The 27,816-nt window shown below is 49.9% G+C and overlaps 1 protein-coding gene across 1 annotated transcript; it reads left to right on the forward strand.

Annotated features, from left to right (window-relative positions):
- The first annotated feature begins 1,299 nt into the window (after positions 1 to 1,299).
- Positions 1,300 to 17,088, forward strand: NDFIP1 (Nedd4 family interacting protein 1). Its single transcript, NM_001245813.2, has 8 exons — positions 1,300 to 1,442; positions 10,316 to 10,403; positions 11,170 to 11,300; positions 12,139 to 12,226; positions 12,394 to 12,518; positions 14,296 to 14,362; positions 14,919 to 15,024; positions 16,941 to 17,088. The coding sequence occupies exons 1-7, from the start codon at positions 1,404 to 1,406 to the stop codon at positions 15,020 to 15,022; spliced, it is 642 nt and encodes a 213-aa protein (NP_001232742.1). The 5' UTR covers positions 1,300 to 1,403; the 3' UTR covers positions 15,023 to 15,024; positions 16,941 to 17,088.
- Positions 17,089 to 27,816: the final 10,728 nt, after the last annotated feature.

Consider the following 27,816-nt stretch of genomic DNA (forward strand, 5'->3'; position numbering starts at 1 on the left):
TGAGAAGTGTTTTGGCCAATGTAACACTGAAGAACTCAGAATAAACCAACTTCTCTCACTGCGTGGTTTCCTACACGTGCTCCTTTTGGAAGGAAGGAGCTCAACACCATCTGCTCCCTGTGGATATGGAAGAGCTGACAGCAAACACCTCGTGTTTGGTGCAGCAGCTGCTGGCCTGTTCCCTGCCCGTGTGGTGACAGGGATGGCCGGGGTCATGTGTGACCCAGGCTTGGTCAGTGTGGCTCACACAGGGCTGGTTCCTCAATGCTGGCTCTGGTGTGTCCCTGCTGAGGCAGCATGGCTTTACATCAATTTCCTGACTCCCTAAGTTTCACTAACACATCCTGTGGCAGCTTCCACTCTGAAAATTATACTTCACTTCCATGATGTCCATTATATGTAGTGCACGGAGCTTGTGGGGTGGCTCCTGCAGCTGCGGTGGTGCTGGGGACATGGCTGGCTCTCGGCATTCCCGTGGGCATTGGCTCCCTGCACCCAGCCAGGCTGGCTCTGGGCAGGCTCTGCTCACCTCCAGCCCCAGTGGAGCTGTCCTGCTTGGAAACCAGCCCAGCAGAGAAGGACCTGGGGGTGCTGGTTGATAGCAGCTGAACAGGAACCAGCGTGTGCCCAGGAGGGCAAGAAGCCAGCAGCACCTGGCCTGTCTCAGCAATAGTGTGGCAGCAGGAGCAGGGCAGGGACTGTCCCCTGCGCTGGCACTGCTGAAGCCCCTCGAATGCTGCATCCAATTCTGAGCCCCTCATGGTGAGAGAGACATTGCAGGGCTGGAGCGTGTCCAGGAAAGGGAACGGAGCTGGGAAGGGGCTGGAGAATTCCGAAGGGAGCTGGGAAAGGGGCTCAGCCTGGAGAAAAAAAGGAGGCTCGGGGGGAATTTGTGGCTTTGCACAGCTCCTGACAGGAGGGGACAGCCAGGGTGGGGTCAGGCTGTGCTCCCAGGAACAGGGACAGGAGGAGACTCCTCAGGAGACTTCTCCTGAGGAGGACTTCTCAGGCTGGGCCAGGGCAGGCTCAGGGTGGACATCAGCAGGAATTTCCCCATGGAAAGGGGGGTCAGGCACTGGAACTGCCCAGGGAGGTTTGGATCCCATCCCAGGAAGGGCTGGAGGTGACACTCGGTGCTCAGGGCTGGGGACCGGGCGGGCGTTGGTCACAGCCCGGACTCGCTGCTGTCGCAGCTCCCTCCCAGCCTCGGCGTTCCGCGATCCCGCGGCCCCTCCGGGAGCGCTGCCGGCGGCCCGGGGCGGCTCCGGCGGCGGGCGGGGCGGGAGGCGGCGCGGCCGAGCGTGACGGGGAGGGCGGGAGCGAGCGGAGCCCGCAGCGAGCAGCGACCGGGCCCCGCCGCCGCCGCCGCCGCCGCCTGCGCCGCGCCCGCACCGACCGCAGCCATGGCGGCCGCCGAGCCCAGCACCGGCCGCTACCAGCAGGTGAGGGGCGGCAGGGCCGGGCCCGGCGGCTCCCGGGGCGGCGGGGCCGGCGGCGGGGCCTGCGCTGGCGGCAGCGCCCGGGGCGGAGGCCGCGGGCCCCGGGGGGCCGGGCCGGACTCGGGGCTGGGTGTGCCCGCGGTTCGCACAGAGCCGGGGCTGCTGTTTGCTCTGTCCTGGGGCTGGGGTTCGCACAGAGCCGGGGCCGCTGTTTGCTCTGTCCCGGGGCCGGTGTTCGCCCAGTCCCCGGGGCGACCTTGGCGCAGGGCGCTGACCCCGCCGGTCGTTCCCCCCCATGGCCCGTTCCGCATCGTGCCGAGGTCACCGTTAGGTTTCTTCCGTCTTTTACGTGCGGACTCCCCCTAGGCCAGGTGCTGGCCCTAAAGAGCTCCCTGGGGAATTGGGGTCGTTCTTCCCTCCCTCCTCCCGTTTGTCTGCAGTGCCGGCCCCACGGAGAGGGCCCGGTGTCACCCCCGGTGTGACCCAGTTCTGGCAGGCGCCTTTCCGACATCAAACATGGAGAATTCTTTACTTAGAGTAATGCAGAAATCCCTCAAAACAGCAGACAGCTCGCTCCTGCTGAACGCAGGCTCTCCCAAGAAATCGCTGTGTTGTGACTTTTCCTGGGTAGCATTCCCGGCGTAGGTAGGCTGGCGCTCAGCAGAGTTCGAGATACTCCCTCCCATGGGATGGAGTACTTGTCTCGTCTGACAGCTGCAGGTCTCTGTGTTTTTACATACTGCGAATTTAGAAGTTAAGTAAAACTTAGGGGTGGTTTTTTTTTGGTTTTTTTTTTTTTTTTTTCCCTGTGCTAAACAGATGTGCTCACTTACAATGACAAATCTCTTTGTGTTGTTCTGGGACCTGCTAGGGACAGATAACCAGGTTTCTGCACTAATCGCCTTTCCTGGCAGAGTCCTGCTGGTGGTGCTGACCCCAACAAGTGTCTTCACAAATGCCTTTCCCAGGGGATGTGCAGCATGTCCCATCGCCCGGAGCAGTGGGGATGGGTGACGCAGTCGCTGAAGGGCCCCACTGCCCGCTGTGGTGTTCCCTGGCTGATGCACACACTCCTGGTTTCCCCTGAGAGGAGTGTGTAAAGCTGTTGTTTGCCAGCTCAGTGTTGTGTCTGCTCACACCTCGGGCAGAGCCAGAGCAGACTCATCTGCGGAGATTAGGGATCCAGGCTGTGCCAGAGGATTTGCACTGCTAAAGACAAGCACATAATGGAGGCCTGTGGAGCCACTGGTTAAACTGGAGTGAAAAGCAGATTCTCACATGTAAATATATTTACTTTTGTGCAGCTGTTTAGAAATTGCTTCTTTTTCCTTGCCCTCTGCCAGAACCCAGGTGTTCCCGTTGCGAAGTGTGGTACCACTGAACTGGCTCCTAATGCTTGTGTTGCTTCAAAACCCTGCAAGCTGTGGAGATGCAGTTGGGATTTAGATAAAGAGAGGATGAGAGAGTGGGAGAGTTTCTGCAGCATTGAATGTCTCAATTTCTCCCCCATATTTTGAAACTTACTGTGTGTGGGAATGTACAATAATGAATGTACTATGTGCCAAGGAAGAGAGACTGATAGTGAAGTGGTAACTGCAAGGGCTAGAGTGAATACAGAACTCAGTGGAGGTAGCCTGGAGAAATTCACAACAAGCTCATTTAATCCTTTAAATTATTGGTTTATGAGTCAGTGGAGGCATTTTTAAAGCTTGATGGTTTTGGGTGATGGGGTAATGCATTAATGGAATTGGTTATATAGATAGGTGGTTCCTGTACTGGTAAATTGATTGTCCAAGCGTACCAGGGATATGTAACCCTCACTCTGGGATGGGTTCCTGATGCATCCATGTGTATGTGGGAGCAGCACTGAGGTGTGGGCACTGTGGAACCTGTACAGTATTGGTAGGATTCCTCTATGGTCTGTATTTTCAGGAAAAAAGGTGAGAGTTAGTGACCATGATCTGAGCACAACAGAACTCGATACCCCAGTTTGAGATCTGTGTGTTTCCTCTCCTCTCCCAGCCCTTCCTCAGCCTTGCAGGTGGGATGTGGGAAGGTGGGAATGTGGGCTGTGCTCCATCAGCAGCCTCTTTCTTCCCTGCAAACTCCCAGCCCGTGTCCGTTCACCATCGTGGGCAGTGTGCAAGGGCCGTACACTCATTTATTTTCCAAAGCCAACTTCCTAGCCCATGGCTTTGTTCAGGCACGAGATAATCTGATAAAAAGTAGCCTGCGAAAAGTGATGTCTGCTCACGTACTGAGGAAGTGCAGCTCCGTGCAAAATAAAACTGAAACTCTGGAGAAGGGATTTCAGCCTCCCCCACCCCTTCCATGGGGAGCAGGGCAGGGACAGGCTCAGACTGCTGGATTTGGATCCTCCTCTGCAGGCCAGGTGCTTGTGGAGGTGGGAATGGAGAGGTTTGGGAAGAAGGACAGAGAGTTGCAGCCCGCCCTGGTACTGTTATTCCGGGCACTGCTGTGTCCCCAAAAAGGGACACTGAGAGGCTGTTGTCATTTCAATCTGCCTTTGGGAAAGTTATACAGGGATGTTGTTGGGATTAGTGGGCTTAAAGCCTTTCCAGCATAACCCTGGATTGAGAGTTCAGTTGGCAGAACTGTTATTTCATCCTTGGAATAGAAATTACCTCCCATTCTGGAAAAAATAGCCCAGCTTTAACAGGTTTATTTACACTCTGTGTTTTCCAGGCATGCTTTGCACTTGGAGCGTTCAAAAATACATGTGAGGTGTATGAGTAATGTAAACCCACCTAGGAAATGGTGGGAGTGTTAAATAATGAAGATGTATTCTTTTTTAAGTGTTGTGTCTTCCTGTTCCACTTGTTGAAGGTTTACATGGATCATGAATCATTCCATAAAGGGAGGTGTCGATTGGAAAAATAAGGAAGAAAGATTTTTTTCATTTGTTTGTTTTTTGTTCTGTGAAAACTGTGGAAGAAATACATTGCTGGAAATAGAATGGTAATAGAGTTGAAATCCATGAAGGACTACAATGCTTCTTTAATATCTGGGGAGGCTGGAGTGGAACAGGGAGGCAGAGATCAGTTCCTGCCTTGTGTGTACCTTAAGCTTGCGTTTAATTTTTCAGCTGAAATGGGCACACATCTTGAAACAAAAAATGAGAACATCCCAAATATTTTCATGTAAGCAGTTAGAATCAGAAATGTCAGTGACTGTTTCCTCAGTGAGGTCCTTGCAGTGTGCAAAATGTGCTGGCTAATGATAAGAATGGTAAGAAAAGTTACAGGGTAGGTTGTTTGCATATTTATTTATATATTTTTTCCTGTTTGTAAGCAGAATAGGAGATGCCATTGACATAAACCCAGTAAATTTAGAAAAATTGCAGAGTGAAATTGTTTGTGCAGCATCTGCTCCGAGGCTGTGCTGGAGCTGCCCTGTGTCCAGTCTCAGCTGTGCTCAGGTGACCAAAATCTGGTTATTTTCCTCTGAAACATCCACCTCTGTAGGCAACAGTACCCATCAGGTAAGTTTGCAAGGGTTTAGTGATTCTGTGTGAAAAAGTTATTATAGAATTTAAATACATTCTGTCCCTAAAAATCAAAGGATGTGGGAAAGGCAGGAAAGCAGCAGCAGTCCAGGGTCATCTCACAGCTTGTGTAGCAGGAGAAAATAGCTTTGCATGCAAACTTTTAAATACAGTATTATCTCAGGCACCAGGATGGTGTTGAGCTCTGAGTTGGGCTTTTTTAGTAACTTTGCTCTCATTACTAAAATTCAGTGGGGCTCAGTAACCCCATTGGGAAGCAGCTGTAGGAACAATCCCCAAGGGCTTTGGGTTGTTAAGTGCTCCCAGGAGATGAGAAACCTTTTTCTGTGGGTTTGGCATCATGACTTAGAAGTAACCCTACAGAATGCAAGGATCAAAATTCTGTGTGTGTGTATGAATGCTGATCCTTTGTCATGGGGACGAGTGAGCAAAATTCAGTGTCAAGGCCTATCCAATCGTTCTGTTCCTGCCTGTTGTGAAATATCCAAATTTGATCTATGCTGGCACAATGGGATTTTTTTCTATGGAAGATACTTAACCTTCTTCATATGACCATTTAAAAAATGTGATATTTTAAAATGTTTAGAAGTCTTATCAAAATACCCTAATGTCCAGAAGAATATTAATCTGATTCTAAATATTATGAGAAGGCCTTATGCTTTAAGTGTGGGGAATTTAATTACAGCTATCCAAGATTAAAACCTAATTTTTCCATATTAAGACCTTGATCTCTCAAGTCTAAGGCCAGTGTGTGGCACAGGTTTGTGCTGGCCCAAGTGCTTGTTTTCCAGTCTGTCCAGACCAGTCTAACTCCCTGTTTGAACAGAAATGAGGGAATTAGACCAGGTTGTTTCCCAGGATTGAGGAGCATTTCTGTGGTGTCAGGCCTCGGCTGCAGTGAGTCAGAGGACAACACCCTCATGAGCACAGGTTGTATTTTATGGACATAAAATTGGTTTTGATTTGTGTTTTTGCCTTTTGGTGGCTCACGGGGTTGTTGCCGTCGCCCCCCTCAGCTGGATGCTGCTGCTCTGTGTGTGCTCCCTGGGTGCCAGGGAGCTGCTCCAGCTGGGGAGAAACAGCTGGCCTTGGGGAGTGGGGGCACAGTTTTCAGTCCTTTGTTAAAAGGGAGGAGTATCTCAAAATCCCAAAGTCACTCGGTTTGGAAAAATCGAGTCCAAGTTGTGCCCCATCCCCTCCTTGTCCCCAGCCCAGAGCACTGAGTGCCACCTCCAGGTGCCACCTCCAAGGATGGGCACTCCAAACACCCCTTGGCAGCCCCTGCCAAGGCCTGAGCCCCTTTTCCATGGGGAAATTCTGGGGTTGGCACTGTAGGGAGGTCACTCCTGGGGCTGAGCTCTGCTCAGGGCTGTTCCCCAGCGCGAGGCTCGGGCAGTCAGCATCTCCCCAGGGAGGGTTGGCTTGGCACAGGTGCCAGGTGTGTCACCTGAGAGGTGCTCAGCACACCTGTGCCAGTGCAGGGGCTGGGCCAGACACTCAGGGCTGTCACTGCTCCGGGGAAATGGAAGAGCCTACGGGAGAAAACAGTTATTTGCTCATCAGGGAGAGAGCTGCAGGGTGTGGGTTGCCTTGTCTGCTAGCTTATCATTATTCCTGCTGATTAATAAGCTGATATTAAGTTACAGGAATTTGCAACAGCATCAAGCAAAAGTCAGGATTTTAAATCAGGGTGTGTTTAATTAAGAAAAGTGAAAGTCAGTAAAAATAACTCTGCTTTTCAGAGTTGGCAGTGACTTTAATTTACTTCCAAAAGGCTGAAGATATGTAATGATATGTGATCTATTGCTAAGGCCAAGCTTGTAGTAATGCTGGTTTAATGTAGTGATGCTGATTTAGTGTAAAGAATATTTACACGTGCAGCCTCAGAACTTGGCAAAGGGGAGTTAAAAAATAAAGACTCAAAACTATGAGAGCAGCCCATATGCTGAGTTTAGGAAATTTGGAAGAATTAACCAATATATTTATTGGAAATGCTTTCTTCAAAGTTTACATGGAAATATTTACAAACAGATTGGAAGATTTTAACTTTTATGTTGCCGTGCTGCGTATTTATATGGGACAGGTCTCGGTCAGGGCAAGTGGCAACCAGAGGTGATGTCCTGCTCAGTGCCAGCCTTCTGATGCTGGTTCTTTTTTTGAAAATAAATATCCCTGGGTGTTCTGTCAGTTAACTTTCTGTTGTTTCAGCAGTGTGGTGAAAAAATCCCAGCCAAGCTGTTTCAATAACTACATGCATGGCTGTAAAGCCTGTCTTATTTTTTTATGCCACGAAATCCAGAACCTTGCCTGAAAAGCTAAAATCCATCAGTGAATCTAGGAAAGAATTATCCCAGAGCCTCAGCAGAGCAGACTGGAGTCAGACACTGCTTTTAACTGGGCTCTCTGGGTTCTGAGGGCTCGGGGGAGTCTCTGGGAGCCGAGTCGGAACCTGGAGCTGTGCAGGGCAGGTGGGAGCCGGGGCCAGGCCGGGCAGCAGCGCAGCCCTGCGAGGCCTGGTGAGTCATTCTTCCTGTCACATGAATCCTCCCTGCTCTGCTAATAGGCACTTAGTTGAATTTTAGATGCCTGGAATCATTAAAAAGGCTGGAAGGCATTTGTGTACCTTGTCCATTAGAAGAAAAATATGTTTTCTATAACTGTAACCTCCTACAGCCTCCAGCTCAACTTCAGAAAGTGGCTGCATTTTTTGTGTCATTATCCATTACCTGAACTGGGATGTTTGAAGGCAGCAGTGAATTCAGCTGCTTTCTCCCACGTGACATTGGTGGAAGAATATGTATTTCTTTTTACTATTGAAAGAAGGACCAGTGGTAGGAGTTAATATTCCACTCAATATCTGTGTCCTCTTTGTTTCATTTCTTCCAGTGTTGTCACACGTGGTGCTTTCCTCCCTGCTCCCTGGTGGCTGTGCTCTCAGGCTGTAGCTGCCTTCTTTCTTACAGGCATGAGGGGTTGAATTTCTGCCACCCCCTCACCTGGAGAGCAGGTAGCAAAGGGCACGTGGAATCCAGAGTGTCCCAGCTGTGACAGAGCCTTTCCTCCTGCTGATAGACCAGGTCCTGCACAGGCAGAGGGAGAAAGAAGTGCTGAATTTTTGTGGGTAGACTGACAATAATGGTGGAGCATTTTCTGAGAATTCATAAACTACAGAGCTGGGAGAATCATGGAATCACAGGGTGGTTTGGGTTGGGATGACCTTAAAGATCATATTTTTAATCTTGTTTTACCCCTGCCCTGCCCAGGGATCCAGGGTCAGCCTCTCTGGGCAGAGATTGAATCAGGCAGTTTGGCTCTGTTTTCCTGTCCCTTCCATTGCCCCTCTTGCTCTGTGCAGGGTGGCTTGGGATTTCTGGACTAATGTTGTCTTTTTATAAAAAAAAATTAAAGCATATTCTAATAGGCAATTGCTTCTCAAGTTAGTTTGCATTTACTTCTAATGCTGAGCTCCGTGGGGTTTATAAAATGTGGCGTTTTTGTTCCTTGGAAAGGCTTTGAGAAGACGAAGGTGTGGTGGGAGTTGCTGCAGCTCCTCCTGTCCCTGCTCAGTGCCCTGGGGCTCAGTAAAGCTGCAGGTGAGGCAGGTCCTGCCACCTCCAGCCCCAGGGCCTCACACCCTGGGGTTGTTTGCTCTGCTCACATCTGGCCAGGGAGCAGCGCTGGGGCTGTGTCCTGCTGACAGCTGTGCTGGGAGCTGCTCCCGGGAACACGGATTAAATTTTCATCCGGATCACCCATTTCTCCTTCTTCAAGGAGATGGTTCAGCGTTGTCATGTGAGGACTGCTTATCCACAAAGCTTGGGGCTGACCCAAGCACTCTTTTTCTTCCCCACCTATTCTGTTCAGAAAATGTTCCTGGGCAGCAGAGTGAGCTTCATCTGACGTGAAACTGGAGTGCAGGATGGCGGTGCTCTGCTGTTTTACTGCACCTGGACTGGCAGAAAGTGCTCCTGGTTTTGTTCTGGTGCTTTCCAGTGTAATTTCCTCCCTTTTCTCCCACTCAGCTGATCCCTTGGACCTGCCAGCAGAACCACTCGTTGTCATCTGCTAAGCACAGTCAGGACTTTCACAGAGGATGTGGATACAGTGTGATCTGGAGCAGACTATAGATTATAGACTTTCACTGGCACAAAGCAGCTGTGGCTGCCCCTGGATCCCTGGCAGTGCCCAGGGCCAGGTTGGACACTGGGGCTTGGAACAGCCAGGGACAGTGAGAGATTCCCCATGGCAGAGAGCAGAATGAGATGGGCTTTAAGGGATGACCCAACCCAACCCATTCTGTGATCTTTGATGTTAAGCAGCAAAAGGAATAAAACTCCAAAGCACAGAACACTTGGACATCCAAGATCTGCATTTAGAAGAGTGAGCTGATTTATTTTCCCCTGATACAAATAAGATAAGAACATCCCCCTACGCCCCCATCCCTGTGTTAAACACTCAAGGAGAATGGCAGCATGTCTCTCCAAAGAAAAGAAAGCAAAATGTCCCGGATGGCTTCAGGAGCAAATGTGTGGGATTGCAGGAGGGAGAGCCAGAGGAGACATTGTTTGGTGGTGATTTCAAACGAGGGCAGTGCTTCCCGCTCACCCCAGTGCTTCAGTCTGGAGGTGCTTGATTGAGGTGAGTTATTCTGCAGAAAACCTCAGTGCCTGTGCTGCCGAGGCGATGGGAAATGGAAGGAAGGAGAAGGTGAGATGGCAGCTGTAACCTCCTTTCTGGCCTGGCACTGCTGCTCCCTGATCAAAGCTGCCATGGCACACCTGCCTCGTGCGGGTGATGCTGGATCTGTGATAGCTCCTGGTTATTTATACAGAGCCTGTGGGAAGCACGGTGCACAAAATAAACCGGCTCCTTTTCAGTCATGCAGTGTGAAAGGTTGAAGGGAAATGGCAACATTTATACTTCTGTGCATCATTATGTAATGTATCCATGGAAAATGTATCCATCCTTCCTTAGCAAAGCCACAGGCAGCAATGGAGCCTTTTGTTGGGTAGCTCACTGTATTTCTTTGACTAAAAACAGATGCAATGCAGCTTCCAAGCAGTGTGAGCTGAGGAAGTGCCAGGGAAATGGAAAGGTACTGGAAAGCTGTGTGCTGTGCTTTGCTGGAGTCCAGGTGTGTAAGGAGAGGCTTTAAAAACAACATTAAAACAGGGATGAAAGATTGATCGTTTCAAGTGGGAATGCTTCGGAGGGAGGCTGAGCAGCTGCTCTGTGTCCCGTGGTGCTGCAGAGCAGTCTCCTTCCAGAAGAGTGTGTTGTGTGCACACGACAAGCTGCAGGGGTGGTGTCAGAGCCCTGAGGAACCCCCTGACCCTGTGGTTCTGTTCAGCTGCAGAATGAAGAGGAGCCGGGCGAGGCCGTGCCGGTGGTGAACGACGCCCCGCCGCCCTACAGCAGCATCTCTGCAGAGAGCACAGGTACTGTCACCTGGGCAGGGGGCTGGCATTGCTCTGCTGCCACCAACTGCTCTCCTCATCCACAGCTGGCTCTGCAGCACCTTCCCAAGCTGCAAGGACCAGCATTGATCCACACAGCCTGTCGCTGCTTGTGGTTTAGGAGATGCAATTTGGCTGCACTCATCTGATGCCATCCCATCAAGGGGTGTTCAAGTTACAGTTCACAGTGTTCTCAGTAAATTGAAGGCAGTTAAAAATCAAAGTGCTGGGAGGATTTGTGGTTCCCCTCTCATTATCTGGCATTTGGATGACGCTGTTCCCCTTCCTTAAAGGATTCGTTACTTAAAAGGGTTTAAAGAATTCACTTTTCCTGCACTTTCCAATATCTAAGCACTTGGCCATAAGGATGGGACTTTGAATCATCCTCTTGTCCTGTCACTAATAACCTTAATAACTACTTGGATCTGGAAACGTGACTGTTTCTGAGTATCCAAGTCAGCAGAGGCCCAGCATGTGGTGTTGGTTTAAGCAGAAGTACAGCCAGACATGTTCGCTGAGTGTTCTCTGGGTTGCTGGCTGTCAGAGAAGGTGCTCCTGTGCTTTTCCCTTTCTGCTTTGGGATGGCAGGAGGCTGGGGTGGGTGGAAGGGTGGGGAGAGGACAGACAGCCTGGGGAACGGGGCTCATTGGGAGTCACCTGGAGCACTGCTCGTTCCCAGCAGGGAGTTGTGAGGAAGTGCTGAGCTCCCTCCTGTGTCACTGTTTTTGACACTGTTTTTGTGTCACAGCTTACTTTGACTACAAGGATGAGTCAGGCTTCCCGAAGCCACCGTCCTACAACGTGGCCACCACCCTGCCCAGCTACGACGAGGCCGAGAGGAGCAAGGCCGAGGCCACCATTCCCCTGGTTCCTGGCAGGGTGAGTGTCCTGCCTGTCCCTGCACTGCTGGGGGCAGTTCAGCTTCAACTCCTGCCCGTCATGTGGCACGACTTTTAACACTTGTGTTGGGGTTCTTTGTGTTTTTGAAGCTTTCTGGGGTGGTGATATTCCACACTTCTGAGAGTCCTGTGGCTATTTTTTTTCCCTGTGAGCGCTGTGATGATGTCAGACATCGCAGTGATGCCAGCATGTGCTAGCCAGATTAGCTTGGCAAGCTGACAGAGGGACTGTGCTGTATCCCTGTGCACTGACACTGGGGTTTTTGTTGGTTTTTTTTTTCATTTTAAAAAAAGATTTAGGATTAATTCTTCAGCTGTCTGGCATATCTACCCTTGATACTCCTGCTGCTTACTCAGTTGACTTTTCTGGAGGTCATTGTAGCTGATACAAGGATGATAAAACCATTCTGTCAGAATGATATTTTTCTGTTTTTTTCAATATTATCTCTTGTTCAGCCATTCCCTCCACCCCTGCTAGCATTAGAAATCCACTGCTCATTACACTTCTTCACAGAAGCCAAATTCCTTGCTGAGATGATAATTTTTTGATGAGTTGAAGAATTCTTCACGGTGAGAACAAGAACATACTGGATCTTGACTGTATTAAAAATAAAGATACATTTCCTATTATATAGATAACATTTCATGCCCTGCACCATTTCAGGATGAGAAACAGGAATTTTCTCGTGCTTGCATTTGTAGCCTTTTGGGATTTAGGATTCCAGCCCTTTTTTTGAAGAGTCACACCCAGAAGTGGGGTTGCTGTGTGGACTGGACTGACCTAAATCCCCCTTGTGCTGCCTCCCTCTGCATTGCAGGATGATGACTTTGTGACACGGGATGACTTTGATGACACTGACCAGCTGAGGATAGGAAATGATGGCATTTTCATGCTGACTTTCTTCAGTAAGTACTTGATGGAATGAACTTTTTTCCAAGCAGTGACCCAGAATAGTTTGGGTCACATTTATGTTTATGTAGCACCAGGAAAAACATGTGTGCAAGGGGTTTATGGTTTTTTTCCTCGGAATATAAAGGTGTCTTGACCTGCTGCTTTTCTCCTGCTTTCTCAGTGGCATTCCTCTTCAACTGGATTGGATTTTTCCTGTCTTTCTGTCTGACTACTTCAGCTGCAGGACGATATGGGGCCATTTCTGGCTTTGGTCTCTCTCTTATTAAGTGGATCCTTATTGTCAGGGTGAGTTGTGTGGTGAAAAAACACGTACAGACACTGATACTCTTTTTTTCCCCAGCAGGTTTTTATCTCATACTGAAGTTAGTGATAAATTTAGCTGGTTTTTTGGGTTCTTTTTTCAATAATGAAATAATTTTTGAGCTACTTATTTAGTAAGAACATGTGAGTTTGTGGGTTTTAAGTTGGGTAATTCTTTGAGGGCTCTCCTGGTAGGGGAGAGTTTCTAGTTTACTTTAAAACGTAAGAAGTTTTTTCTATAGATAAAAATTAATGTTTTCTTAAAAATCAGAACACCCCAAAACAAACAAAAAATATTCCTTTTACTCTAAGTTCTCACAAGAACAGATCTTTTTCATACTTGTATTCTGTTTATATGCTGGAATTACAATTGTAGTAAAAGGAAAGAAAGATTGCACACCCAGATATGCTTTGGGGATGCTCCATCCCTGGAAGTGTCCAGGTTTAAGCTGGACAGGGATCCCTGGGATAGTGGAAGGTGTCCTTGTCTGTGGCAGAAGAGAGGAGCTGTAGGATCCAGCCCAGCCCAGCCCATTCTGGGATTCTTTCTGTGTCTGCCAGAGGCACTGGCCTGCTCAGTGTGGTTTGTGCTGAGCAGCAGCACCTCTGTTAATATTAGGAAAATATTAGCCCTGCCTTCGGCCTCTGCAGCCTGCTGTGCCCTAGGCTCTCTCTGGACAGAAGGAGATCTCTGAAATGCAGGACAGCTGATGAGGAGAGGGAAGCAGGGCCGTGGGAGGAGTGAGCCTTGGAGCAGCAGTGGGAGAAGGCCGTGGGTGCCCTCTGGTGCAGCCTCCCTGCGGCACAGGAGCAGGCACCAGGAGCGAGCTGCAACCCTGCTCCAGGCTTTTTGCTCTTATGTTTTTTGAGGGGTTGGGAGAAAATATTTCCATCAGGAAATCTTTATTTGGAGCCTGTGGAATGATGGCATTCCAGGCTGAAAGTTGACTGTCGAGCAAAGCAGCTCGCTGGCTGTAAGTAGAAGTAGAGAGTATTCATGTCAGAGCTGTCACTTCTTACCCTGTCTTTTGGGGCTGGGAGTTCTAATTTGTAAATACAGGATCTCTTCACTTTTCTGTAGACAGTTTTTATGGTCATCTTGGTTCAGATGTGTTAAGGGCTCTTTGCTGCATTAAGAGGTGTGACAGAAGGAGGTGACATTAACTGTGGATTTGATTTTAATGTCAGTAACTAACTTATCTTTCGTTAGGTTTTTAAACTTGAATAGAAAAACCCAGCGGAATGATACTGTATTTGTACTGAAACTGTGAACTTCAGTGCTCTCGCAGTGTTGGTGCCTTTCATTTTATAGCAGTAATTTCCCAACTGGGAGTCTTGTCAGTGGGTTCCACAGATGTGGGATTTCTTTCCCAGCTGTTACACCATCCAACCTGACAGTGTAATGAATGTGCAGTGCTGCTGCAAGCCTGCTCTGCCCTTTCAGAACCTGCAGCTGTGCTTTAGAAGCATCCAGATCACAATTTAAAACAGGAATATTTGCCCAGTGTCCTTGTGCCTCGCTGATTGCCAGAGTTCATAGCTGGGTGTTGAATCTGTCCCATTCCCCTTGTTGGAGCTGGTGCAGAAAAACCATAAATAACAGTTTGTGGAGGTAGCTCATTCCTGCAGCTGGTGAAATGCAGCATTGCATGAGTTCTCTTGTGTGCAGCCCTGATCTGGTTACTGCCAAAACTGGTGGGGATAGACATTGGTTCACAAACTTCCATGTGCTCTAAACTGTATTTTTTTGGTTGTTTTTCAGTTCTCCACCTATTTTCCTGGTTACTTCGATGGCCAGTACTGGCTTTGGTGGGTCTTCCTTGTACTAGGTGAGTGTCTGTGGGGGGAAAGATGCTTAAAAACTCCGTAAAGTCAGTTAGGATTTTGTGAACATTCCTGGCTGTTAAATATGTGTGTGTATATGTCCAGATGAAATGTGAGCCTCACACTGCACTGACTGAACACATTCAGGTTTTAAAGGCACGTGTAAACACTGTCCTTCTGTTGCTAGTTCTTTGTGGCAGCATCCTGACATCATCCAGAAGTTGAGAAGAGAATAATGCTTGTAACTGATGTTTTGTCTGCTCTTGCATCTTAAATGGAAGAGTGGATTGTTGCCTTCCTCATTTTGTTTTCTTTTTCCTGCTTTGAGAGTCACTGGATCTTGTTTGGAGTTGAAAGTTTTGTGGCTTTCCAAGGAAAATTTGTTTTTGAAGTTACCTGAAATGGAAAGATGAGGTGTTACTGCTACCAAAACTAATTACTGTGTGATCAGCTGCCGTGCATCCCAGTGATGAGGTTCCTCTGTAGTGGTGGCAGGGAGTTCAGCTCTCCTTGAAGAAGCATCACCTGTGTTAATTGGACAAATGTGTCTCTCCCCTGCAGGTTTTCTGCTGTTTCTCAGAGGATTTATTAATTATGCAAAGGTTAGAAAGATGCCAGATACGTTTTCCACTCTTCCCAGGACCAGAGTTCTCTTTATTTACTAAAGGTAAATTTTCTGCTTTTCCTGAATTTGTTCTGCTTTGATTTTAACTCTATTTAGTAACTTTTCTAGGCTATACTTTCCATTGCTTAAATATTTTTAGAACTCAAGGAAGCAGGGAACAGTTATTTCTTGGTACCCCCTACCCAGCTTCTGAGTCTGCAGAGCCCAACCTGACTGATGGGAGGCAGAGGAACACTGGATGTTTCTCCCTGAGTTTTTGCTGTGAGGAATTGGATATTCATTTGATTCCCTGACTGGATACTGTGAGAACAAAACCCCTGCCCCTTGGTTCTGCAGTGTATTTGGCAAATGTGTCTTTGAGAGTAAATCACATGCCTGAAACACGTGGTGTGTCCCAAAGCCGAGGAGAGGTCACAAAATGTTGTTAGAGGGGCATGCCACTGCCTTTGGCTTTTGTCCCAGAATGAGCAATTTGTCTGAATTCTGCTGTTTGAAACTGCTGCCAGGTTCCTGAAGAAATGACAGCCTTGCACACCTTTGCTCTCCTCACACACTCCCACACACCTGAGCTGTCCTGTCTGAGCATCTTGCAAAAACCTGAGTGCCTGGGAGTCTTTTGCTCCAGTGCTGAGCCTCAGCCTGGCTGCCTTAATGGGGCTTTAAAGGAGGAGGCTTAAGTAGCTGAAGCCTTGTAGCATAATTTCCTGCTCACAGCAGATAATGGCCTGGCATTAACTGTCCCTCCCCTAGGGGAAGGAAATCCTGGAATAGGTTGCTTCCCAGCTGGGGAATGCAACATGATGCTCCCTTTAGAAATATCATAATAACACTCCATTTCCCCAGAGAGGCAATTGCAGCTGGGACAGTCAAAGAAACCAAACCAACCCCAGCTTTAAATTGGGGGTCATTAAATTGTTGAGATTTGAAAACCGAGCCTTGGGTTTCCAAATGCACTTCCCTTTTATTAGAAACTGCAAATTGCCCACGATTCTACTTCATTTCCAGGCTGTGAGGAGAACCTGCAGCACAGAACAGCCTTTGTGCAGTGCTTTCCTCTGGTGATAGTGTGTAAAAATAGTTCAGCCAATTTCTTTACGTGTTTCAGTTCTGTTTAACAAAGTTCTGGTTTGTGACCTCCTCAGGATCTGTAATGTCCTCCCAGATTCCTGCTGAGTCACCAGAGGGTTGATTTGCCCCCTGTTTATGGTCATGGAATGTGAGCATTTAAAGTCAGCTTTATCTCTGTATTTTGTCTGACTGAACAATTTTTTTAAAATTTTTGCTCCTTTACCAAAACTTTATTTTTATTTCTTAAATGAGCTCTGTGGTTTCTTTTTGCATAGACTTCTCCTACGTTTGAAATTACAGTTTTAGAGACCTGGCTTCACTCTTTGCTTGTGGAGGTGTAGAGTGTTTACATTCTTATTTATGTGTCATTTTAAAGCATTTTCAAAAAGCACTTTCAGATATGCTGAGATAAATGTCCAGAATAATTCATAAATATTTCAACTGTGATACTTCCCCTGAAAAGAAATCTTTAATCCTGAATTCTGAGTGAAAAAAACACAAAAGACTTGGAATTTTAGCATGTTACTGTTCCTAGATGAGATTTCCTCTACAGGGCATGATGCAAAGGGCACAGTGAAGGATCAGTTTTATTTCAGAGCAGGGATAATTTTTAGAAAATTAGGAGAACAATAATGAGTGCAAACAAGAAAATACAGCCTGGTGAAAAGCTGGAGTTTACTATTCCAGCTGTGTGTGCAGTAATGGACACAATCCTGGTGTTATCCCATAAAATACGCACAGATTCCTGAGCATTTTCCTGGAGTCACATCATTGTGTGCTGAGACACTTCATAAGCCCTTAGACATCCTGTGCTGTGTGAACAACATCCTCCTGTTATCCAAAATAACCCTCTGACTGCAGTGTCGGTGTTCAATATCCTTCTCCAACAGATGTTTTCTGGCAAATGTCTTCCTGCATTAGTGAAATCCCCCCCAAGAAGCATCAGGACACCTGCAGGAAGTGAATCAAGGCTCTGGAGCAGAAGAAAAAATAATCACCTGCTTTAAAATAAATAAATAAAAAGTACTGTTGGAAAAAGTAAAAAAAAAAAAGGAGAAGCATTTCTTTCGATTTGTTTTTAGGTGTAAAATTTTAATAATTAACTCAGAATTCTGTAATTGTTGACTCATTAGTGGCTAATGTTTGAAGCAGCTCTTGCAGTGAGTGCTGATGGAGCCGTTCAGCCGGAGTTTGTGGTGTTTGGGCAGCAGGAGCCGTCCCGGGGCCAGCAGGGGCCAGGCTTGCTTTAGTTCCTCCTCCAGCCTGGGAGCTGCCCGGGCTCTGCCTGTGCTGGGCAGTGTGTGACACCCTGTGCAGTGTGTGTGACACCCTGTGCAGTGTGTGACACCCTGTGCTGGGCAGTGTGTGACACCCTGTGCAGTGTGTGTGACACCCTGTGCTGTGTGTGACACCCTGTGCAGTGTGTGACACCCTGTGCTGGGCAGTGTGTGTGACACCCTGTGCTGGGCAGTGTGTGGCACCATGTAAAGTGTGTGTGACACCCTGTCCTGCACAGTGTGTGACAGCCTGTCCTGCACAGTGTGTGCTCTGTGTCCTGCACAGCCCACGTCAGCCCATGTCCTGTACAGTCCCCACGTGCCACATCCTGTCCAGCCCGTGTGCATCGTGTCCTGTACAGCCCATGGACCTCCATGTACTCTGTGTCCTGTCCATCCTGTGTGCTCCATGTGCATCATATCCTGTCCACCCCTGCACTGTGTCCTGTCCCTGTCCATCCCTGTCCCCCTGTACTCTGTGTCCTGCTGTCCATCCCAGTCCATCCCTGTCCCCCGTGTCCTGTCTGTCCATCCCTGTCCCCCGTGTCCTGCCTGTCCATCCCAGTCCCCCCATCCTGCTGTCCATCCCAGTCCATCCCAGTCCACCCCAGCCCATCCCTGTCCCCCGTCCTGCTGTCCATCCCAGTCCATCCCAGCCCATCCCTGTCCCCTGTCCTGCTGTCCATCCCAGTCCATCCCAGTCCCCCGTCCTGCCTGGCACGCAGGGTGACTCTGGAGCTGAGGTGACAGCCCCTGTGAAGGTGTGTCAGCAGGGTGGCCGTGCTCCTGCAGTCCCCCAGCACCCAGGGGCCTGTGGAGGAAAAGGGGTCACTGCAGTCCAGGCTCTGAGGTGTCACTGGGAATTTAGAGGTGGCACAAGTATTAACTTTTAACAGTCTTTATTCTCGGTGTTGTAGTATCTTTCCTTTCGCACACCAACTTTTTGGGCTCTCCAAGGGTTTTCACTAACAGGTCTGTAATGTAAAACTAAAAGATCATGTTGCAACTTTGTATAAAAACCATCTTGCAAAACAAAGGCCTTTTTTTTTCTTTGGCTTGGGACTTTTGAGACAATTCCTAACATACCTGTAATTCTTGCTTTTATAATTTGTGTTAGCAGAGACTCTGATGCATTGGAAATGTAGATTTAATGTGCACTCCTGTGCTTTCTGCCAAGTGGTCATTCACTTTGGAGTTTTACAATGTTCAACCTGTAAATACAGCAGAATATCAATAAATGTCACTTCTGTAGCAATTGTTGCTGTAGGACAATGTTTAATTGAGTTTTGATATGTTGTTGCACCTGGTTATCCATGATAAACACAGATTATCTGGGGGCATTCCATCTCTTTCCGTGGAAGGCATAACACAAATCTCCAAGGTGTCCCTCTTTTGTAATCAAGCCTGTCAGGAAAAGGTGATTCCATTTTGGGGATTTTGTTGGATTTTTTGGTAGTTTCATGACTCTACCTGACCCATGAAGCTGGTTTTGGTTCACAGCTGGACTTCTCAAATGTACAATCCCCACAAATGAGCATTTGGGGCTGACAGAGATGGATAGAGCTTCCACAGATTCCTCTTTAAACAAGAATAAGTGAACATAGAATTAGGAATTTTATCCTACAAGGCAAAATCTGCAGCGTTGGGGAACTCTGAATCACATTTGCCCAAACTTGGTCGATCAGCCTCATGTTTGCTCTCCTGGCATCTGGGCCTTATTTGGGCTTGAGTATCCAGAGAACTGGAATATTTGGCATTCCTGTTGCTCCTCCTGCAGTGGCCTGAAGCTGCAGACACCTCCAGCTCTGTGTTCCTGCACAGACAGAGGCCCTGGGGAGGACAGGCTCTGGAGAAGCCACGCTGTGTTTGCTGTGGCTTCACACCGACTCCAGGCTCAGATTCTTGTGTTGGGTCTGTGACAGCTCAGCCACTTCACGCCACCGAAGTGGCTGAGCTGTGGTCACCTGCAGGGACCAGGTGAGCACCTCTGGCCTTCCCGGCAGCCAGGCTGGGGATGGAGCCTTTGGTGCTGTGCTGGGGACAGAGCTCAGACTGCCCAGGACCTCTGGCACGGCCAGGGAGGGACAGGATGGGGAGGGCAGGGCTGGGTGGGATATTGGGAAGGCGTTCCTGGCTCTGAGGGTGCCTTGAGAAGCTGTGGCTTCACTGGCAGTGTCCCAGCCAGGTTGGGCAGGGCTTGGAGCGATCTGGGATAGTGGGAGCTGTCCCTGCCCATGGCAGGGGTGGCACTGAATGGGCTTTAAGGTCCCTTCTGCCCAAACCAGTAAAGAAGTGCATCTTGAGATCTGATGTCCAGTTTCCATGGAAGATGGAAAAGCAACCCAAGGGGGTAAGGCTCAGCTGAAGGAGAACAGCATGTGCTGGGAGAAATCAGATCTGCCTGTGGAGGAGGTAGGAGCGCCATGGAGGAAAGGAGGGGAGTCTGCCCATTGTCTGTGTCCTTCTGCCTGCTCTGGTGGGAACCCAGTGAAAATATTGGTGCTAATTGTCCATGGCATCATGTGCAATAGAGGATTACACTGAGGTGTAAAACCACTCAACTGGAGACCTCCCAGTTTCTTCAGCTGGATGTTTCCCCTCTCCTCTCACTCTGGGTAATAGTTACATGTGCAAAAAGTCGATAAATATTGCTGGATTTAGGAATTATTTCTCTAAACCTTTTGGCTTTATTGCAGAAGTCCTTTCTCACCAGAGAAACACTGCAGTGAATGAATCCCTGTGCCACACAAAGCCAAGGACTGACCCATTTTGGGTGCCTGGGTTAGTGGCAGTGATTGCCCTGACCTCTCCTCTCCTCTCAGATCTGTGTGATGGCCCCAGATCCTGGAGCAGGGGCTGGGAGGGAACAGCTGAAAGGGCCAGAAAATGTAACGGGCAGAGCTCATCCTGGGGCTGCTGTGGCTTTGTGTGCCCAACCTGTGCCTGAGGAAATTCCTTTTCATGTGGAGTTAAGTTTTCATAGCACCCATTCTTATTTTCACCGCCTTGTGTTCAAAAGATGGCACAACTTCCACGGGAGCAGAGAAGAAACCAAAGTGTTTGAAAATACACAAAATACTCCAAACCTGGAGGCAGCTGGAATAAAGAACTATTTAAAACCTCAACACAGAACATTTACAAGGGCTGTTTTAGTGCTGATACCTGTTACTCATCACATAAAACACTTCACAGTGTGGTACTGGTGGGGTTGTTGTGTTCCCCCAGGTCCTGGGGATGCCCAGATCATTCACTGCTCCAACTGGTTGCTCAGTTGGGCTGTCACCTCATCCCACTCAGGGCTCGGTGCTGCTTAGAAGGAGAATTTCCCCTTGGCTTTTTTTTCCTTTGAGACTTTTGGGTAAAATGGACAAAAGCCAGTCAGGGAAGGAAATCATCAGAGCACAAGGATCATTACTGTCTAAAGTAAAAAATCAACCACAAGATATATCCTAGAGAGTACTTATAAATCATAGGACTTATATGGATACAAACCCTATTTTGCTAAGCTTAAGCTGTGTTAATAAAGCCTCATATCAATGAATGTGACAATAAAGCAAAAGGCAGGGATCTGTGCCAGGCTTTGGAGCATCAGGAAGGTCTGTGCTGAGTGCCACGGTGCCAGGGGATGAAACCTGGTCCATGTGCCAAGTGGGGCGAAGAACAAGAGCACTGTGGACTTGCTTTAAAAAAAAAAAAAACCAAAAAATTGACTTAATAGAAGCTTTGCCAAATAAAAAATTGGCGTTTCCAAAATATTCATCACCCCTCAGTGAGCTCTAAGGGGCCCCTGAGCTGTGACCTCGGGTGTTTGTCACTGGAGCTCCTGGGATCCCCCTGGAGCATCCCCGGGGCACTGGGGGTGGCGTGAGGGGCAGTGGGTGACAGCAGGGTGTCCCTGCCCGTGGGAGTCACCTGGGCTGGTGTCACCTCTGGCTCTGGAGGCAGCATGGGGGCTTGGTGGGCAGGATGCCCCGGTCACACAGCACAGGGACAAAGCAGGAGCCATGGGAAGAAATCCCATCTCCCACCAGATTCCTGTTTGGTTTTGTTGTTGCCTCAGCCAAAGTGGCCGGAGCGCCGTAATTAAAGGCTCAGTGGCTCTAATTGGAGTCGGTTTAAACTCGAGGTCAAAATCCCTTCTGGCACTTCCTCTGCCTAATAACCAGCAACAGAAATCAAACAAATCCCAGCGGCTCCAGCCCCTAATCTGTGACCAGCAAAGGTCGTGCTCTGATAAGGGAGATCGGACATGGAAACGCGGCCCTGCGGCCCCACGGGGCTGGGGGACAGCGGGGACAGTGCCAGGGCCACCCGTAGGTGCTGGGGGAGAGTGGGGACAGTGCCAGGGCCACGGGTGGGTGCCAGGGGACAGTGCCACAGCCACCCGTGGGTGCTGGGGGACAGTGCCAGGGCCACGGGTGGGTGCTGGGGGACAGCAGGGACAGTGCCACGGCTGTGGGTGGGTGCTGGGGCTGGCTGATGTGGGCAAGTCCTTGCCCAGGGGTGTTGGGTGGGACCCAGCAAGGCTGGGCACGGTGGTGCCCGGGGCTCAGCATCTCGATCGCTCTCCCGGGCAGAGGAAGGCACCGGGGCTGTGCCGGGGGCAGGAGGGGTTTATGGCACCGCTGGTGTTGTGTCCCCCCGGCCACCCACGGCTGCCGCTTCCTGCCACCGCCCAAGGTCACTGCCCCCGCCACTTCAACCACTGTGCTAATTACGGCCTGAGCCGGACCTTTAAAGGGGTCTGGGAGGAGAAAAGGAAAAAAAAGAATAAAGGGAGCAAAGGGGTTGCAGATGTGCCCCTGCCCATCCTCCGGAGCTCCTGCCCGCGGATTGTGTCCTGGGGAGAGTTTATCCCGCTTTTTATCCCGTGCCAGGGAGGGTTTATCCCGTTCCAGGGAGGGTTTATCCCGTGCCAGGCAGGGTTTATCCTGTGCCAAGGAGGTTTTATCCTGTTCCAGGCAGGGTTTATCCCGTGCCGAGGGTTTATCCTGTGCCAGGGAGGGTTTATCCCGTGCCAGGGATGGTTTATCCTGTTCCAGGGAGGGTTTATCCCGTGCCAGGCAGAGTTTATCCTGTGCCAGGGATGGTTTATCCCGTGCCAGGCAGAGTTTATCCCGTGCCAAGGAGAGTTTATCCCATTCCAAGGGAGAGTTTATCCCGTGCCAAGGCAGGGTTTATCCCGTGCCAGGGGAGGGTCCCCAGCCAGCCCATCCCATTGCGGGTGTCCCGGCACGGAGCAGCTCAGGCCACCCTCCTGCTGCCTCCTCGGTGCTGAGAGCACCCCAGGGTGCTGCTGGGGCCCTTGGGCAGCGCTGCCACGGCTAATGGCACTCCTGCCCCCGGCTCTGCACTTCCAACAGGAGCACGGAGCAGCCAAAAAAAATCACAGAATCCCAGAAATCATCACTCCCTGCCCTGCCACAGGACACCTTCCACCATCCTGGGTGCCCCAAGCCCAGCCTGGCCTTGGGCACTGCCAGGGACGGGGAGAGGGGAGCAGCTGCAGCAGCCTGGGTGCTGCCAGGGCAGCTGTGATGAGTTTGCAATCAGCTCCCGCTCCCTCCCACAGCTGTGCCTGGTTGGCAGTGCCCATCAGCCCCAGCCCGGGGCAGGTGTCTCTTGTTCTGGGCTCTCTGTGCCTGCAGCAGGTCGTGGCAGCTTTCTCTGGGGGAAAACCCATCTCCTCTGCACCCCAGCCCTGCTCTGGGACCCCAAGGGAGCTGAAAGCTGTGCCAGCAGCATCCTCTGCCATGGAACGTGCTCCTGGTTTGTGTGAGGAGTCGCTGCTTGATTTCCCAGCTCAGTGAGGGAAAGGTGAGTGGCACAAAGTCCTGCTGCTGGCACAGGGCGCTGGGCTTTGCCCCTTTGGGTGGGGAAGCTCTTGATGGAGCTGGCCAGATCCTTCTCAGATTGACCCTTGGCTCCAGGGTTAGAGCTGGGGCTGGCCACAGGGCCTGGAAGGGTCAATTCTCTCCCAGTTCCCTGAGGGGAGAGATGGGGGTTGGATCTTGCACTGATTAAGTTGGGATTGGGAACTAAAAATCCTGGTGCTGTTTCTGGTGCCAGGGTGGGTGGGCAGGGAGAGCTGGGCAGGGGGTGCCCAGCCCTAAAGGGGCTGCCCAGTCCCGAGGCCCCACAGGGGCACCTGCTCAGCCCGGGCAGGTGTTTCAGTTTTAAATGTCTCTTGGGGAGAGGTTTCTCATGGCACAGGATGCAGAACTCTCTGTGGGGACTTCTGGATGAGTCCCTTGTGCTTGATTCCTGCATTGTGTGGGTGTTTGTGTCAGTGTCTTTTGTTGGTTTTAGTCTGTTTGGAGCCAAATAGCTCCTAAATTTATGGAGGAATTTTACAGCCCTCTCAATCTGTGTCTCAGAGGACATCAAGTGCCCCCAAAACACTCAGGACAAACCTGGGGCTGGGATGTGGGGACAGCCCCTTGTCCTTGGCACTGCTGCTTTGTGATGGGCTTGGACCAGACCCGGATCTGTCACCCCAACCCTCCCAGCTGGAAATCGAGAGGAAAAGCACTTTGCAGGCCTGAACTTCCTGAAGCTGCTGGGAATGACTCATCCATACGTTGGCAGAGCCCGAGCCAGCTGCCAGCAGGAGCAAGCAGGCAGGGCTGAGCCGGGAGGAGGAGGAGGAGGCAGAGAAAGGCTCTTCCTGCTGCTTTTCCCCTCGGCCATCTCCTCTTTGGCCCAGTGTGTGCCCTCTGCTCGGGGACAGGGCTCAGATCCCAGCAGGAGATTTGCAAAGAAAGAACCGAGGGGTTTTTTCAGCCCACCTCACCTAAAGCAGCTCCAAAGTGCCAAGGGAGGCAATTAAGGGAGCTGCTGTTTTTCGGAGATGCAATGCTTCTATTAAGCAACTGCTCCGGTTATGTCCCTGCTAATTGAAGTAAATTGCTTTCTGCTATCAAATTGGGAAGTTCCCCTTCCGATCCTAATGTGAGTTTAGAACATGATTTCCAGTCTTCAGGCTGCTTTTAGTGCTCTCCCTTTAATTAGCTCCCTGGATCCAGCTGATTCCTGCAGCCTGCAGAGGTGGCATTTGGAGGACTCTGCTTCCTTTTGGAACCAAAGGGAGCAGGAGGATTTCTTTGCTCTGTGCTGCTTTTCCTCACCCCCAGCCTGTGTTCCTGGTGCATGGCTGAGGCAGAGCTTGGGGAATTTGGAGAATTTGGAGGCTGGCCTCATCTAGGCAGTGGCCAGTGCTCCCAGTGTGGGCTGCTGCATCCCCACGGCCACAGGCTCAGCAGGAGGAGAAATATATTTAATCTGGTCCTGCAGTAAATTACTATTCTAGATTAGAAATGAAGACCATGAAGTGGGCATGAGTCACTCTATTTGCTGTGGTCACAGTTTTTCCTCTCATTAATCTTCTGTCCTGTTCTCTCTCTCTGTTCTGCATGGGAGGGAGGATGGAGAATGGGAACATTGAGGCTGTCCATGGCTCCTTGGACCCTGCACAACCGCTGGGATTTCTTATTTTAATTCTTTCCATTCTGTGGAGTATCTCTGTGTTGTCCCAGGAGTTTTGCAATAGCTGTGTTGAAAACCAAGCAAGCGTAGACCACTTTAATTTAACCAGTGCAAAACCATGTTTTGTATTATGTAGAATCCCAGCCTGGTTTGGGTTGGAAGGGACCTTAAATTTCATCCCATCCCACCTCCTGCCATGGCAGGGACACCTCCCACTGTCCCAGGTGCTCCAAGCCCTGTCCAGCCTGGCCTTGGGCACTGCCAGGGATGCAGGGGCAGCCACAGCTGCTCTGGGCACCTGTGCCAGGGCTGCCCACCCTGCCAGGGAGCAATTCCTTCCTAACACCTGACCTAAATCTGCATTCTTTCCTCTCAGATCAAGACCATTCTCCTTTTCCCTGCCATTATTAAAACTGATTTCTTTTGGTTAAATATAAATTGATTTCTAACTGGCATAAAACTTAAGGGTTATGAAAGCACAACTGGAACAACAAACCTTGGGAGGCAGGTGAGCTCTTGGTCCAGGTCAGGAGCAGGTGGTGTGAATGGAGGAGTTTGGCTCGGTCCTGTTCCAAAGCCTAAAGCCAAATCCATCCTGGGACAAGCCCACTGCAGGCACTGGTGCTGATCGGGCTCATCCCAGGTTTTCACTTTCACTTGTGGGATGAGCAGATTTGGGTCGCTTCTGGTGGCGTGAATTCCTGTCTCTGTGGCCAAGAGTCAGCAGAGAGGAGCCAGTTGTGCTCTGGACTGCAGCTCTGTGCTGTGATGACATGATCAAAACATAAGGATCCTGCTTCTTGGGGAAATGCAGGAATCCAAAACATCTGGGCAGTTTGTTTGTGTGTGTGCTGCCTTCCTTCGTGCCTTTGTTCATCCTTTCCAATTACTGCTGCTAAGTATAAACTTAAAACAGAGACGAGGCTGAGCTTGTGGGGAACATATGGACAAATGGAAAATAAACAGCATGAGGAATTCCTGGCTAATGAGCTCTTGGATGATAAGATACTACCAAAAAAAAAAAAAAAAAAAAGCAAAAAAGGTCTGAGCTTTGCTTCTGTTGTAGCATGAGAAGAAAATTTCCCTAATGATGCCCAGCATGGCTTTGATGCTGCACTGCAGCATCTCCTCTGTGGGCTGCTGAGGACACGAGGGTCTGTGTCCAGTCTGGAGGCACCCCTGGGGTTCAGCCCAGCTGGGGTGGGCTCACAGGTGGGTTTGGGCTTTGCCCTGCAGCCAGCAGCTCTGGGAGGGGATGGAGACCCTCCTCTCCCTGCATCTGTCCCCCCAGCTGGCTCCACGCTGCCTCTCCATGCCCAGCTCCTTCCACAGGTGATTAACTGCTCACAGGTGATTAACTGCTCACAGGTGATTAACTGCTCCAGCAGAACCTCAGGGTTTGGGTCTCCTCCTTCCCAGCAAAAGAAGAGATGCTGCCCTTGCCCTTGAGGCCTGAGTTGCCCCAGCAGCTTTGCAGTTTGGTGGCTGTGGGATGATTTTTGGTGCCAGGATTTGGGATTAGCAATTGCACACTCTGAGTCAGGGCAAAGCCATGGATTCACTTAGGTTGGAAACCTCTGAGACCATCGAGTCCAGCCATTCCCCCAGCACTGACCATGTCCCCTAGTGCCACATCCACTGGTTTTTGAACAATTCAGTGCTCATCCCTGCTGAGCTTTGGCACCTGGATCTGACACTTGGTGCTGCTGAAACTCCCTTGATGTCCTGGGGAAGACAGGAAAGGAGAACCGAGGCAGCAGGGATCAGGACAGGGTGGCACAGCACATGGGAAGGGCAAATCCACTGCAAACGTAGGTGAATAAAATAAATACAGATTCCTATACATGTAGAAAAGTCGATTGAATGCACAGGAAATAAGAACAGAAGTGTTTCTGAGGAGTTTCTGCCCGGGCAGGGCACTGTCAGGCTGTGCCCTGTGGGTTTGGGCTGGGGGTGTTTGTATTTCGAGCTGCTTATGTGATCCCCAATAGCCACATTCAAGAACAGCAGCAGAGTGTGTCCCTCCAGAGGGCAGGAATGCAGTTGGAAATGCCTCTATCACATCCATCTCTCTGGCCAAAATGCTATTTAAGCATCAAACCACATGGACCCAAATGAGGTGGCAGGTTTCAGTTCAACATGAAAACAATTAGTTAAAAGTTAAAGAAGCAAACACATTGTTTGTTACTGGTTTGTGCATTTTTATTTTTTTTTCCAGGGGAAATTGGGATTCTTTAATTGGCCCAGCTGGAGCAAAAACCCCAGATCAAACAGCGAGTGAGCAGGAACAACAAAGGAATGTCCTGGTATTTCTTTTTCCAAGTTTAGAAATGGAAGTCAGGGCAGCCTTGGGATCTGTGGAAATTCCTCTGTGCATTGTTGGGAGGTGGAGGAAGTGGTTTCAAGTGGAGCTCCTGGCCTGTGCCTGGCGGAGCGGGGCCAGTTTCCACTCGCCCGACTCCCGCTGTCCCGGCCCGGCCGGCGGCTGCTCCTTGCAGCAAGATGATCCCCAAAATTCACCCCTGGCCACTGCAGGCACCTGGGGGCTCCCTGTGCCCCTGCCCCGGGTTCTGCCATGGCAGCCAGCCCAGCAAAATACATGGAAACATTTTTCTATTCCTGCTGGTGTTTCTTTCTTGCAGCCGCTTGGCACAATTGGAGTCGGAAAAGATTGTTTTCAATCCACTATCAGCTTCTGGAAGAGTTGTTCCTGTTTCTGTACAAAGCTGTTCACGTATAGATCATCATTTTAAGTTTTGATGCCTGTTTCCCACAGCCACTGGGGTAATTTGTTGGCAAAAAAGCTTTCAAGACCTGCAGGTAGATCATCAATGAGAGGAGAGTGCTCCTGGTTTAAAGCGTGTGCTGTTCATGTTCCTGTTACAGCAGAGATGTTTTGGTGGTGGTTTTTGGTAGTTTTTGGGTTTTCCTCGTTTCTTTGGCCAGCACATCCATGCAGCTGGAGGGCAGAGCCGGTTCTCCAGCCGGGGGCAGGGCAGGAATG

The sequence above is a fragment of the Taeniopygia guttata genome, chromosome 13 (genome assembly GCF_048771995.1).
Source record: "Taeniopygia guttata chromosome 13, bTaeGut7.mat, whole genome shotgun sequence".
Taxonomy (NCBI): Eukaryota; Metazoa; Chordata; class Aves; order Passeriformes; family Estrildidae; genus Taeniopygia; species Taeniopygia guttata.